General features: G+C 40.2%; 2 protein-coding genes across 2 annotated transcripts; one reads left to right on the top strand and one right to left on the bottom strand.

Moving 5' to 3' along the window:
• Positions 1-259: 259 nt before the first annotated feature.
• Positions 260-5,757, bottom strand: LOC127439000 (transmembrane protein 43). Its single transcript, XM_051694969.1, has 11 exons — positions 5,531-5,757; positions 5,186-5,326; positions 4,969-5,103; positions 4,794-4,888; positions 4,414-4,463; positions 4,269-4,338; positions 1,798-1,990; positions 1,623-1,697; positions 1,269-1,370; positions 1,075-1,192; positions 260-935 (listed from the first exon to the last, which is right to left on the bottom strand). Exons 1-11 carry the CDS (start codon positions 5,540-5,542, stop codon positions 733-735), a joined length of 1,194 nt encoding a protein of 397 aa, XP_051550929.1. The 5' UTR covers positions 5,543-5,757; the 3' UTR covers positions 260-732.
• Positions 5,758-8,614: 2,857 nt separating this feature from the next.
• zgc:112334 (uncharacterized protein LOC619199 homolog) lies at positions 8,615-13,812 on the top strand. The gene is made up of 11 exons (XM_051694972.1): positions 8,615-8,686; positions 8,889-8,996; positions 9,089-9,185; positions 9,269-9,403; positions 10,256-10,454; positions 11,521-11,652; positions 11,728-11,827; positions 11,918-12,089; positions 12,322-12,466; positions 12,746-12,800; positions 12,885-13,812. The coding sequence occupies exons 1-11, from the start codon at positions 8,645-8,647 to the stop codon at positions 13,023-13,025; spliced, it is 1,326 nt and encodes a 441-aa protein (XP_051550932.1). The 5' UTR covers positions 8,615-8,644; the 3' UTR covers positions 13,026-13,812.
• The last annotated feature ends 1,235 nt before the right edge of the window (positions 13,813-15,047 follow it).

Here is a 15,047-nt window from a genome sequence, read left to right as displayed (position 1 = left end):
TACATAAAAGAAACAAATTATATTTTGCATATTAAGAATGAAGTCTATTCTAGGACCATTTTGATTTTTTTGCATCGCAACATTATTTTCATGCGTTTTTAACACATTTTACCCCCCAATTCTCATAACCCTTATTGGAAAAAAATATATACATGAAAGCAGTTCTCCCTCGGTGCTGATCAACAGTACAACACACTGAACAGACTTATATTTACACACCACAGCCATATTTATATTAAAGGAACAGTCCTCTCAGAAATGATCATTCACTCATCATTTATTCACCTTTATGCTGTCTCAAACTCATTTGAATTTCACCTGCTGAACCCAAACAGATATTTTGAGGGAGACAAGTGTTTTTGTCCATACAATGTAAGTTAATGGGTTCCAACACTTTCAAGCTCCAAAAAGAATACTTGGATTAAACCACTGGAGTCATACCGATTACCTTTATAATGACATTATGTGCTTTTATTGTCATAGACACTTGTTATTGTTTAATGTCACAATCATCAGTAACAGTTTCACACAGGTGAATCAAATTCAACATTCAGACTGTGACCTTAAATCATGCATGAAAATGTTCAAACACTGACACACACAACTGCTGAACATACAAAAAAACAGAACATTTTGTCAGATCAGGTCACACCTGCTTATCTTAATCTATAGATTTAAACCAGAATCAGCAGTAACTGTGTCGAGCTGTTCATCAAACACACACTAAACGAGTCATTGGTTCTTCTTGTTTGGCGCTCGAGCGTGTGTGATGATGACTGGCAGGAGCGCAAGGGCGGATATGAGCACGGCCAGCAGAGGGCGATAGAAGATCCAGCCAGCCGCGATGGTGAACAGCGACAGAGAACACGAGACGGAGAACGCAAACATCTTCAGTCCCACCGACACCAACTCCCTCACCACAGGAACCCAGTCCACTGCAAACAAACACCAGCATCAATACAACATTTAACAAACGTTACTGGAAAATTTTGTTTTTGTCTGTGGGTGTGTGTGTCTGTTTGTGTGTATGTGTCTGTTTGTGTGTGTGTGTGTGTTTGTGTGAGTGTGTGTTACCCAGTGTGTAGATGATGCGTGTGCTCAGACTGATGCCCAGAAACATGAGTGCCCACCCGCCGACCCGCAGCGCCCATGTCTTCATAACGTTCAGCTGATGCTCTTTAGCAAACACCTCCTGTACACACACACACATATTCAAATGTGTGATAATGCCATGATCAGATCGATCAGTCACATGTTCACTCTCTCACCTCTGCTGTCAGCTCGCCCATATACAAGATCTCCAGTGAATCACCTGAACGAGTCCTGAAGGGTGTCAATTTATCACCCTGCTGCTTTGCCACAATACTCACCTACAACACACACACACACACACACACACACATTAATACTAGTTCTAATGCTACTTTCTTGGTTCTTTTCTCACTTCATAAAATCTTTAACATTCAGATTCACAATATTTCATGTCTATCCATTTATTTGACAAGCAGCCATGTGATAAGTATCAAAATAAACCCCTTTATGGTGATGAAAGACCCCTTTTATGAAGCAGATTGAACCTGTATAACATAAGAAAATAAGAGATCTGATTGGCCTGTTATCACCTTGTGGGGAGGGCCAGGATAGAGTCCATCACCACTGAGACCAGCGTAAGCAAAACGCACACGCACATCTCCAACCTAAACACACAACAATAACAATTTATGACTACCATGGAAACAAGTGTTACACAATCCAAGTGTTCATGTAGTGTGTGTGTGTGTGTGTGTGTGTGTTCACCTCTGGCCTTCGCGGGTTTGCAGTGTGGTAAAAATAATCATCATATACAGTGAGGAATGTGTTTGCGTCAGGAAATCCTTGAAGACTCAACGTGTGGAAATCATTAATCTGCTCGATCAGTCCATTAGACAGGAAGAGCTTCCCGACCCAAACATCAGGAGCTACAACAGTCACACTCTCCACCGCCATCGCACTGTCAAAACAAAACAAACATCAACCCCATCGCACTGTCAAAACAAAATAAACATAAATCCCCATCGCACTGACAAATAAAACAAAAACAACACCCATCACACTGTCAAACAAAACAAACATCAACCCCCATCGCACTGTCAAAACAAACATCAATCCCCATCGCACTGACAAATAAAACAAAAACAACACCCATTGCACTGTCAAAACAAACATCAACCCCATCGCACTGTCAAATAAAACAAAAACAACACCCATCGCACTGTCAAAACAAACATCAACCCCCATCGCACTGTCAAAACAAACATCAATCCCCATCGCACTGACAAATAAAACAAAAACAACACCCATTGCACTGTCAAAACAAACATCAACCCCCATCGCACTGTCAAAACAAACATCAACCCCATCGCACTGACAAATAAAACAAAAACAACACCCACTGCACTGTCAAAACAAACATCAACCCCCATCGCACTGTCAAAACAAACATCAATCCCCATCGCACTGTCAAAACAAACATCAACCCCCATCGCACTGTCAAAACAAACATCAACCCCATCGCACTGACAAATAAAACAAAAACAACACCCATTGCACTGTCAAAACAAACATAAACCCCCATCGCACTGTCAAAACAAAAAAATATTAGCCCCATCACACTGTCAAAATAAACATCAATCCCCATCGCACTGTCAAACAAAACAAACATCAACCCCATCGCACTGACAAATAAAACAAAAACAACACCCATCGCACTGTCAAAACAAACATCAATCCCATCGCACTGTCAAACAAAACAAACATCAACCCCATCGCACTGTCAAAACAAACATCAACCCCATCGCACTGTCAAACAAAACAAACATCAACCCCATCGCACTGTCAAACAAAACAAACATCAACCCCATCGCACTGTCAAACAAAACAAACATCAACCCCCATCGCACCGTCAAACAAAACAAACATCAACCCCCATCGCACCGTCAACACAAACATCAACCCCCATCGCACCGTCAACACAAACATCAACCCCATCGCACTGTCAAAACAAACATCAACACCCATCGCACTGTCAAAACAAACATCAATCCCATCGCACTGTCAAACAAAACAAACATCAACCCCATCGCACTGTCAAAACAAACATCAACCCCATCGCACTGTCAAACAAAACAAACATCAACCCCATCGCACTGTCAAACAAAACAAACATCAACCCCATCACACTGTCAAACAAAACAAACATCAACCCCCATCGCACCGTCAACACAAACAAACATCAACCCCCATCGCACCGTCAACACAAACATCAACCCCATCGCACTGTCAAAACAAACATCAACCCCATCGCACTGTCAACACAAACATCAACCCCATCGCACTGTCAACACAAACATCAACCCCATCGCACTGTCAACACAAACATCAACCCCATCGCACTGTCAAAACAAACATCAATCCCCATCGCACTGTCAAAACAAACATCAATCCCCATCGCACTGTCAACACAAACATCAACCCCATCGCACTGTCAAAACAAACATCAACCCCATCGCACTGTCAAAACAAACATCAACCCCATCGCACTGTCAACACAAACATCAACCCCATCGCACTGTCAAAACAAACATCAACCCCATCGCACTGTCAAAACAAACATCAACCCCATCGCACTGTCAAAACAAACATCAACCCCATCGCACTGTCAACACAAACATCAACCCCATCGCACTGTCAAAACAAACATCAACCCCATCGCACTGTCAACACAAACATCAACCCCATCGCACTGTCAAAACAAACATCAACCCCATCGCACTGTCAACACAAACATCAACCCCATCGCACTGTCAAAACAAACATCAATCCCCATCGCACTGTCAACACAAACATCAACCCCATCGCACTGTCAACACAAACATCAACCCCATCGCACTGTCAAAACAAACATCAACCCCATCGCACTGTCAAAACAAACATTAACCCCATCGCACTGTCAAATCAAAACTAAACAAACAGCAACTGCATCCCACTGTCCAACAAAACACACATAAACTATCATGGCACTGTTCAAACAAACAACACATCAGCCACTATCGCTTTTCAAACAAAACTAAAACATCTACCATTATTCTCCTTAAATAAAACAAACATCAAGAATACACAACAACATCTACAGCTATTACACTTTTCAAATAAAAGAAAACAAACATATGAACAACAACAAATCAACATCACTCATTGATTTGAGAGTTCAGTCTCTGATGGAGTTTGACCTGGGGTTTATGTGTCCGACCTCCTGATCAAAGTGTCTGCTGTTAATGACCTCTGACCTCCACTCAGTGTCTGTAAGAAACACACAAATTCAGTGAGACGTTCCCGAGACACTGTGAGAAATGACAGCTGTCAGTCAACACTCACTGTACGTGTATGTGGTTTCTGTCTTAGTTTCTCCATTCTCTTTATAGTCCCTGAAATGAAAAACAAACATCAATGTTGACAGAATGTTAAAAGCACAATTAAACTCTGTTGTTGAATGTTCATGAGAAATGATTGCCTGAAATTGATTTACTTTATTCAACATACTCATGAAATGATTTTAGAAGTTTCAGAAGTGTCTTAAAGATGATGTCATCAATATTTTTGGTCTGTTTTCCTGGATGACAAAGTCTGTACATTTTCGATGTGTATATCTGCTAAAGGTTTATTTTATGAACAATAGTATCCAGATAAGCTCAAAGCTACACACACTCAACTGTAATGTTGATTAAATGTTGTCTTTGAGTTAGACAGACGTTCACCTGCTCTCGGAGTACTCCACCCATTGGTACATCTCCACCTGTCTCTTCAGCTTCACCGCCTGCACTGAGATTCCGTAGTTGGGGTCATACAGCGGCTGCAGACACACAGAAAGCATGTGTTCGTGAACGTGACTGTATGAATGTTTCGATCTGTGAGGAACAGCAGCTGGTGTACCTGTGAGGTGTGCAGCGGTCCAGACAGATGAACCAGACGATTGTGATTCTGATGATCCAAACTCATGTCTGGATGAAGAGACACGACCTGAGAGAGACCCTCATCAAGAGACATCGCCGTCCGCAGAGCTCGACCCTATTACAACACAAGTACACAACATGTGTACAACATCAGAAATACATTAGACAGACAGACAGACAGATATTGAGCGTCTCACCTCATTGGTGAAGAGCACATAGAAGGACAGGGTGAACAGACAGATGCCCACTATCACACCGCCGGTGCTGTCACTCAACCGCTGCAGAAATCCAGGTGATTGACAGCTGTGAACACGAGTGTGCTGATCACCACCTGAAAACTGACAACATAGATCACATATTATTAGACTGCAGAACTGAGCAAATTGTGTCATTGCTACTCGAGCAACAACATGAATGTCTATGAACTACATTACAATTCAGCATAAAGATTTTACTGTTCCAGCAACAGAACTTTAACTGATGAATAATACATAAATGATTATGTCTCCGCAGTAAAATAATAAACATTGAATATGACTTACTGCTTCAGTCATTCTGTGAGTATCAGGAAGAGAAACTGAATAACTCGATTAAAGTGCACTTTTCTGCTCCTCAGCACATAAACACGATCACGGAGTCGTTCTGTGCCTTAAAGTGTGTGTTTCTGATCAAACTGTCGCTATTAAATGATCTTATAACGTTCAAAAAAGAGCGAAATCTGACGCGTTCAATGACTCCAGGAAGTTTCATGCACTAGGAAGTGTTGTAGTTGTAGTACACACTAAGTATGCTGGGAGATGTAGTCACGTAGTGAACACTGTAGTACACACTGCAGAAGATTCTCTCAAACAACATACTGGAAAACGTTTTTTAATAACTTGCAATGGTCAGCCATTGTTTTTCCCACAGTATCTATATAGATTTACTATAGTAATATGGCTGCAGTAGTTATGCTTCATTTTATACATACTATGATATTACTGCAGATACCATGGTAACACATAAACTATGTGTAGTAATAATACAGGAAAACCAAAATAAGTTTTTTAAAATTATGGTCCTGGGGGAGAGAGAGATTACACCATTACTGCAGATTTACTATAGTGAAACTATGGAAAATTTTGTTAGGACATGTTTTTTATTTATTTATTTAATTAATTAATTTTAGTTGTGTATTTATTTCATTTTTAATTTTTATTATTTAGTTTAGTATTTAATAACTGCAGAAAACATGGTTTTAAAAACTACACTTGTACAACCGATTACAGTTGAAGTCAGAAGTTTACATACACTTTGTTAGTATTTGGTAGCATTGCCTTTAAATTGTTTAACTTGGGTCAAATGTTTTGGGTATCCTTCCACAAGCTTCTCACAATAAGTTGCTGGAATTTTGTCCCATTCCTCGAGACAGAACTGGTGTAACTGAGTCAGGTTTGTAGGCCTCCTTGCTCACACACGCTTTTTCAGTTCTGCCCACAAATGTTCTATCAGATTGAGGTCAGGGCTTTGTGATGGCCACTCCAATACCTTGACTTTGTTGTCCTTAAGCCATTTTGCCACAACTTTGGAGGTATGCTTGGGCTCATTGACCATTTAGAAGACCCATTTGCGACCGAGTTTTAACTTCCTGTCTGATGTCTTGAGATGTTACTTCAATATATCCACATAATTTTCCTTCCTCATGATGTCATCTATTTTGTGAAGTGCACCAGTCCCTCCTGCAGCAAAGCACCCCCACAACATGAGACTGCCACCCCCATGCTTCACGGTTGGGATGGTGTTCTTTGGCTTGCAAGTCTCACCTTTTTTCCTCCAAACATAACGATGATCATTATGGCCAAACGGTTCAATTTTTGTTTCATCAGACCAGAGAACATTTCTCCAAAAAGTAAGATATTTGTCCCCATGTGCACTTGCAAACTGTAGTCTGGCTTTTTTATGGCAGTTTTGGAGCAGTGGCTTCTTCCTTGCTGAGCAGCCTTTCAGGTTATGTCGATATAGGACTCGTTTTACTGTGGATATAGATACTTGCCTACCTGTTTCCTCCAGCATCTTCACAAGGTCCTTTGCTGTTGTTCTGGGATTGATTTGCACTTTTCACACCAAACTACGTTCATCTCTAGGAGACAGAATGCATCTCCTTCCTGAGCGGTATGATGGCTGCGTGGTCCCATGGTGTTTATACTTGTGTACTATTGTTTGTACAGATGAACGTGGTACCTTCAGGTGTTTGAAATTGCTCCCAAGGATGAACCAGACTTGTGGAGGTCCACAATTTTCACATGATGTCAAGCAAAGAGGCACTGAGTTTGAAGGCCTTAAAATACATCCACAGGTACACCTCCAATTCAGTACACCTCCTATCAGAAGCTAATTGGCTAATTGTCTAAAGGCTTGACATCATTTTCTGGAATGTTCCAAGCTGCTTAAAAACACAGTTAACTGTGGGGTCTGGGTAGCTCAGCGAGTATTGACGGTGACTATCACACCTGGAGTTGGAGTTCGAATCCAGGGTGTGCTGAGTGACTCCAGCCAGGTCTCCTAAGCAACCAAATTGGCCCGGTTGCTAGGGAGGGTAGAGTCACATGGGGTAACCTCCTCGTGGTCGTGATTAGTGGTTCTCGCTCTCAATGGGGCGTGTGGTAAGTTGTGCGTGGATTGTGGAGAGTAGCATGAGCCTCCACATGCTGTGAGTCTCCGCGGTGTCATGCACAACGAGTCACGTGATAAGATGCACAGATTGACGGTCTCAGAAGCGGAGGCAACTGAGACTTGTCCTCCGCCACCCGGATTGAGGTGAGTAACCGCACCACCACGAGGACCTACTAAGTAATGGAAGTTGGGCATTCCAAAATTGGGGAGAAAAGGGGATAAATAAAAAAATTTAAATTATAAAAACACAGTCAACTTAGTGTATGTAAACTTCTGACCCACTGGAATTGTGATATAGTCAATTAAAAGTGAAACAATCAGTCTGTAAACAATCGTTGGAAAAATTACTCGTGTCATGCACAAAGCAGTTGTCCTAAACGGCTTGTCAAAACTATAGTTTGCTAATATGAAATCTGTGGAGTGATTAAAAAAATGAGTTTAATGACTTCAACCTAAGTGTATGTAAACTTCTCACTTCAACTGTAACTATTGTGTTACTAGTTGAACTGTAGTAACAATATTTTTTGACACATTGAATATGATTTGTATTACTATCATTTTGGTTTTCCTGTATTATTTCTACGGTTCTACTATGAATATTATTATTAATAAAATATGGTTACTGTAGTAAAACCATGGATAATTTATTGTGAGGGAACACGAAACACAAAAGGGGCTCCATAGCACACAATCAATTTATGTGTAAATATTAATAATAAAACTATTATAGCAATAATAGTGTCATATTCCATAATATCATATAATACATAAATCTGATATCTAATATCAACATTAATATCAATATTAGTATTGTTGTTAAAATCAATAGTTATTTAAATGAATAAATGTGAATTAATCATTAAACTCAGGCAGACAGATGGTTTGTGTGTGTTATCTGCAGTGGCTCTGATATCATGAGAGGATTATGAGCGCAGGATAATTAAATAATTACACACACGTCAGACAGACAGAGTCTTTACATCAGTGTGTGTGTTTGTGTCAGAATGCCGGAGTTTGATGTGATTGTTCTGGGAACTGGACTGAAGGTAACAAACATTCACTTACTCGACTAAAGCAATGCTCATATGTGTAATAACAGTTAGTAGTGTCATTAATATCACTCATATAAACAATTTCAGTGGCGTTTAGATGAGTGATTGGAGCTGAAAGATCTCTCCAGTAGATATCCTCATGATGATCAATAATCTGATCTGATATATTCTCATGAATGATTCTGTGTTCCTGTAGGAATGTATTTTATCTGGTCTGATGTCTGTAAACGGCAAGAAGGTTTTACACATCGACTGTAACTCGTTTTATGGAGGCGAGAGCGCGTCCATTTCACCTCTGGAAGAGGTCAGACGTACCAACACACAGTTACATTTAATTATTTAGCAGATAATTTTATCCTAATCAATAAATGTTTATTGTTTATTACTGTTGATCAGCTGTATAAGAGGTTCCAGGTTTCCACTCCGTCTAAACCGATGGGACGCGGGAAAGACTGGAATGTGGATCTGATTCCCAAATTCCTTCTTGCTAACGGTGAGTTTATAAAGTGTGTCCACATTCACTCAGTTTGTGTGCATTAATGTGTATTAATGGTGGGATTATTGCGTTTATTGCAGGTCAGCTGGTGAAAATGTTGCTGTACACAGAAGTCACCAGATATTTGGACTTTAAAGTGATTGAAGGAAGTTTTGTTTACAAAGGCGGCAAAATTCACAAAGTTCCCTGCACTGATGCTGAAACTCAGACTTCAGGTGAGTGAACATGACAGTTTAAACACACGTGTGCAACTTCAGATACACTGAGTAACATTTCAAAAATCAATGAGATCTCTTTAACATCTCAATCGTTTCTCTTAGACAGCATTCAGATGAAAAGGAGACTCCTGATGTTTCTCCTGAGAAAAAGACTCCAGTAATTTTACGTGTCTCCTCTAGATCTCAGCAATGTCTCAAACTGTGCTCAAGTCGCTCAAGAGATCTCAATATGAACTCAAAAATTTTTTATCAAATGATCTGCCATTCACATTCATTTTTATAGCTCTAAAATCTTCCTACAGTATATGTCAATAACTGACTATAATTGTGTTTAGTTTTATTTCTCCTATGGATTTCTGGAGAAACATCTGTGATAAAGTTGATCGTTAAATGAAACTGAGAGCTCCAGTAAGTCTCTTGAGCTTTGAAAGAGCAACCTGCAAAAACATATTTTTGTTTTATTTTCCAGTAAAATATCTGAACATCATTTAAACAAACATTACTTGAGAAGCAGAATGGCATGCAATATTAAGTTATGTTTATTGAGAAATTGAACAAAATTTGGTGGGGTTTATGCTTAAAACAAGAAAAAACTATTGTTTTCCCTTTGAATCGAGTTTTTCTTTCTTACCCAGTTGGCAAATAGTTTTTTTCTTCTTGTTTTAAGCATGAACCACACCAAATTTAGTTAGAGTTCTCAATAAACATAACTTGATATCTGCTGTAATTTTGCTTCTTAAGTACATTTATCTTGTTTCAGGAACGTCTAGATACTTATATTGGAACGCAAGAGAAACATACTCGCATGAACACGTTCCTCTGGTAATCACATGTGTGCGTGTATTTCAGATCTGATGGGGATGTTCGACAAGCGCAGATTCCGCAAGTTCATGACATTTATTCTGAATTTCGAGGAGAATGATCCGCGGACGCATCATGACATGGACCCGCACAGAACCAGCATGAGGGACGTGTTTCGACACTTTGACCTGGGCACTGATGTCATCGAGTTCACAGGTCATGCGCTGGCCCTACACGTCAATGATGAGTGAGAAAATCCATGAATATATTCACAACAGTATATTTATGTCCAACATTATGAGACAGATGGAAAAATCCCTTTATGGAACATGTATATTGTAGTATGACAATGACAAACTCACCGCCACAATGCTAGCGTGTTGCTAAATGTTTTCTGGCTCAAGTCATAAGAGTCCAGTTTCTATGAGAGAACAAAAATGGGCGTTTCCCAATCAGTGGGCATTTTCAAACCAAGATGGGAGTTTTTTTAACTGCTTTACACGATTTGCCTACTACATTGAGATTCCCTACTTTCATTGGATAGTTGAAAAATACCCATCCTCCTTTGAAAACATCCACTGATTGGGAAATGCCCATTTCTGTTCCGCAGAGACCTAAACTTAATTTCTACAGTCATGTTTCCAACAAAGTTATGAATTTAATTTATGCAAATAATCAGAATCTTGCAAAACAATTTGCAAATAAAGCTGCGTTTCCATCCCATGTGTTTAAGAAAACAACTCTAACCCTAATCGTCACTTATGGGAAAAATGGCGCAAAATAGTAATGAAAATGGATGTTGAAGACACTGTGGCTCTTTTATTAAATGTAATGAATTACTTGCAGTTCAGAGCGTGCAGATAAAATGCTCTGACGAACTGCATGTTTGCTAGTGTTCAGCATCACACAGTCTGATGATGTGATATAGTCCAGTTATAGTCCGTTTATGTGCGAATTATTCAGTCACATGACTTGTTGAGGCAAAGTAACATTTTTTTAATGACTTTTTTAATGCACATCTAAATATAAAAAATGTATCCACCTCAACTGAGTGTATAAGATTTTTCTATGCATTTTGGAGATTTTATTCACATCTCAGTGTTTCCATCCAGCATTCTTTAAGCGACATTCCAAAATGTACTTAAAAATATGTGTATGGAAACCCAGCTCTCTGGATATGACTCGAGTCCCTCCTTCAATGTCTGTGGCTTTTATTGTCTATAGTTTAATCATGAGGTTAGAGGTTTGTTTATTCAGTAACAGTGATGCTCGACTAATGATCTATAAAGATAAAGCCATCTGTCTGTCTGCAGTTATCTGGAGCAGCCGTGTCTGATGACCATCAACCGTATCAAGTTGTACTCAGAGTCTCTGGCACGATACACCATCAGCCCGTATCTCTACCCCGTCTTCGGTCTGGGCGAGCTGCCGCAAGGCTTCGTCAGGTAACGCAAGAGCAAAATCTTTCAATGTGCACAACATGTCGAAAGTAAACATGACAGTAGTGTGTTGTCCTGCAGACTCAGTGCTGTACATGGGAACAGCTACATGCTGAACAGACACGTCGATGACATCATAATGGAGGGAGGGCGAGTGGCGGCGGTCCGATCCGAGGGAGAGGTGAACATGACATAATAATCAATCTTTAATCAGACATCATAATCAATAAGTGTCCTGAAGAATCATTTGGTCTTTTGTTTCGTGCGGCAGGTGTTTCGCTGTAAGCAGCTGATCTGTGACCCGAGTTACATGCCCGACCGGGTCAAGAAAGTGGGGCGGGTCATACGGGTCATCTGTTTACTGAATCACCCAATCAAAAACACCCATGATGTCAACTCATGCCAAATCATCATACCGCAAACACACCTGAACAGAAAGTCAGGTATGATTCACATCACGCTTATTCTAGGGTCAAAGGTCACGTTTAAAGTCAACATTACTTCAAAACTGATTGTATTCACTTTCTCAATACATGTTCATCCAGTGCATGTCTGCCTCTGAATCGACTTTCCTTCTTGTCTGACATCATCAAGTCCTCTTAGACTCTTGGAGGATTCCTCGTGAAGAACATCAAGTCCTCCACGTTTCTGATGATTTTGTCTGATCTTCTGCAGATATCTATGTGTGTATGGTGTCGTACTGTCATAATGTGGCAGCAGAAGGGAAGTATATTGCTGTCGTGAGCACAATGGTGGAAACCAGTAACCCAGAGAAGGAAGTTCAGCCTGGTTTAGCCCTCCTGGAGCCCATCATGGAGAAGTAAGGACCAACTTATCAAACAGCTGCTCAACACATTTAAAGGAATATTCAGTGTTCAATACAAGTTAATCTCAGCCGTCAGCATTTGTGGCATAATGTTGAAAAATTAGTTTAGACTCGTCCCTCCTTTTCTTTAAAAAAAGCACAAAACTGAGTTCCAGTGAGACACTTACGATGGAAGTCAATGGGGACAATCTGTAAAGGTTTCAAAAGTTTAGCCACAAGACGTAAACAATATGTGTGATTTTATGTGGTTGACAGTATGTGTGTGCTGTGCAGGTTTGTGTCGGTCAGTAATCTGATGGTCCCTACAGACGACGGCCGCAGGAGTCAGGTAACACACATCTAGTGCACTAGTGTACTCAAGTATGCATTGCAGATTAACAGGTTTATTTACAGTCATGTACGTTTCATTTAGATCTTCATCTCACGCTCATACGATCCCACAACACACTTCGAGACGGAGACTGATGACATCATGGATCTGTACCGCCGCATCACAGGGTCAGAGTTCATCTTCAGGGACCCCAGAGACTGTGACGTCGACTCTGACGAGTAGAAAACCACGACAGACAAACCATAAACACACACAAATCACACACTGTCAGAATATGTACTGTATTTGATGAAGAACGCACTTCTCGGCTGATACTAAAGTGCGTTCTTTTAGGAAAGCAAGGAAGTAGTATGAACAGATTCCAGACATACTTAATCTGGGAACATGGACACTGAACCGTGACCCGAACATATGACATTATAACAATAACTGCAATAATAATCTTCTCTGGTTTTGTTAAACAAGCATCATTTAAGCAGAAGGAACAACTTTCTTAGTAAATATACCACATTAATTGAAAAAAGTCGCTCATCTTGCGATTCACCGCCATCCTTTTCCTTATTTATATTATTCATGCTGGAGGTTGTAGGTCGTCTGGGTATTTTCTCACTTAATGTTTTATGAATAATGATGATTTAGATATATGACTCCATTGACACCGTTTTTGGCATACTATATAGTAGGTATCGAGTATAGTATCGATCACTTCCCTACTATATCACTTGAATTTTGACCTTCATGAGCACATGTTCTTTCTAACCATGTGAAATTATCCATTTATATCAAACACTTTTACCCATCAACTCAAATGAACATCAATACAAAAGTAATGCCTAAAATATGATAACACAACACAATAAATCTGTAAGAATATATCCTATTGGCCAAAATATAATCAATTCACTAAATATGAGGGGCATTTTGTGTGGTTTATTTCAGAGCTGCCACTGACTGTTTTCTGTTATTTGTGATGTTTGTGTGGTAGAGAACTGAATTCAATAAAGAATTGAGCATTTTCATGTGTGTGTGTGTGTGTGATGATACACTTGAACTCAGATTAAGAGATTATCACAGACACACAAGAACAGATTACAACACTGCTGATCACTCAATGTAGGACACACACACACACTCTCTCTCTCTCTCTCAAACATACACACATGTACACACTCACACTCTCTCAAACACACACACACACACACTCTCTCTCACACACATGTACACACACACACACATGCACACACACTCACACATGCACACACACTCACACACACTCTCTCTCTCAAACACACACACACACACACTCTCTCTCTCTCTCACACACGTACACACTCACACACGTACACACTTGCACACATACACACTTGCACACATACACACACACTCTCTCTCTCTCTCTCTCTCTCAAACATACACACATGTACACACTCACACTCTCTCTCTCAAACACACACACTCTCTCTCTCTCTCTCTCACACACATGTACACACACACACACATGCACACACACTCACACATGCACACACACTCACACACACTCTCTCTCTCACACACGTACACACTCACACACGTACACACTTGCACACATACACACTTGCACACACACACACGTACACACTCACAAACATGCACACACTCGCACACATTCACACACATGCGCACACACAAACACATGTACACACACACATGCACACAGACACATGTACACACACATGCACATGCACACAGACACATGTACACACACATGCACACACACACAAACACATGTGCACACACACTCGCGCACGCACACACACACAAACACATGTACGCGCACACACTCACACAAACACATGTACGCGCACAAACACATGTGCACACACGCACTCACACATCACAATCATTGCGGAACTCAGGCAGGACACGTTTCACCCGAACACACTTCCGGTGTAAACATCCGCTTACGAGTTACATAAACAATTTCCTATAAATTAGCCGTTCAATATAGAAGTGTTTTATGTAACATTATCACAGCGAATACAACATCTGAACAACATCTCAGGACCAACTTTAATGCCATATTTTTCACATTTTTACATTTAACACATTTAAATATCAATTTAGTAGATGTTTTTTGACATGCTTCTATAACGCACAAACTCTTTAATTTCTTTGCCAATTATTATTTTCAAGCTCAGTCTTATTATACACAAATACAGTATTCATCGCAGTTTATGCGCTGTTTTTAGTCATGTGACTCTGAAC

The sequence above is a fragment of the Myxocyprinus asiaticus genome, chromosome 50, assembly GCF_019703515.2.
Source record: "Myxocyprinus asiaticus isolate MX2 ecotype Aquarium Trade chromosome 50, UBuf_Myxa_2, whole genome shotgun sequence".
Lineage (NCBI taxonomy): Eukaryota > Metazoa > Chordata > Actinopteri > Cypriniformes > Catostomidae > Myxocyprinus > Myxocyprinus asiaticus.
The sequence above is the reverse complement of the archived record's forward strand: the minus strand, read 5'-3'. Positions and strand labels throughout refer to the sequence as shown.

Bases quoted from the DNA above. Each gene is read 5' to 3' on its own strand.
- LOC127439000 (XM_051694969.1), bottom strand. The intron at 1,991-4,268 runs GTCAAACTCCAT...TTGTTTTGACAG, and splicing joins GTCGGACACATAAACCCCAG to TGCGATGGCGGTGGAGAGTG. The intron at 1,371-1,622 runs GTGATAACAGGC...TGTGTGTTGTAG, and splicing joins ATCCTGGCCCTCCCCACAAG to GTGAGTATTGTGGCAAAGCA.
- zgc:112334 (XM_051694972.1), top strand. From the start codon at position 8,645: ATGCCGGAGTTTGATGTGATTGTTCTGGGAACTGGACTGAAG. The intron at 8,997-9,088 runs GTCAGACGTACC...ACTGTTGATCAG, and splicing joins CCATTTCACCTCTGGAAGAG to CTGTATAAGAGGTTCCAGGT. The intron at 9,186-9,268 runs GTGAGTTTATAA...CGTTTATTGCAG, and splicing joins CAAATTCCTTCTTGCTAACG to GTCAGCTGGTGAAAATGTTG.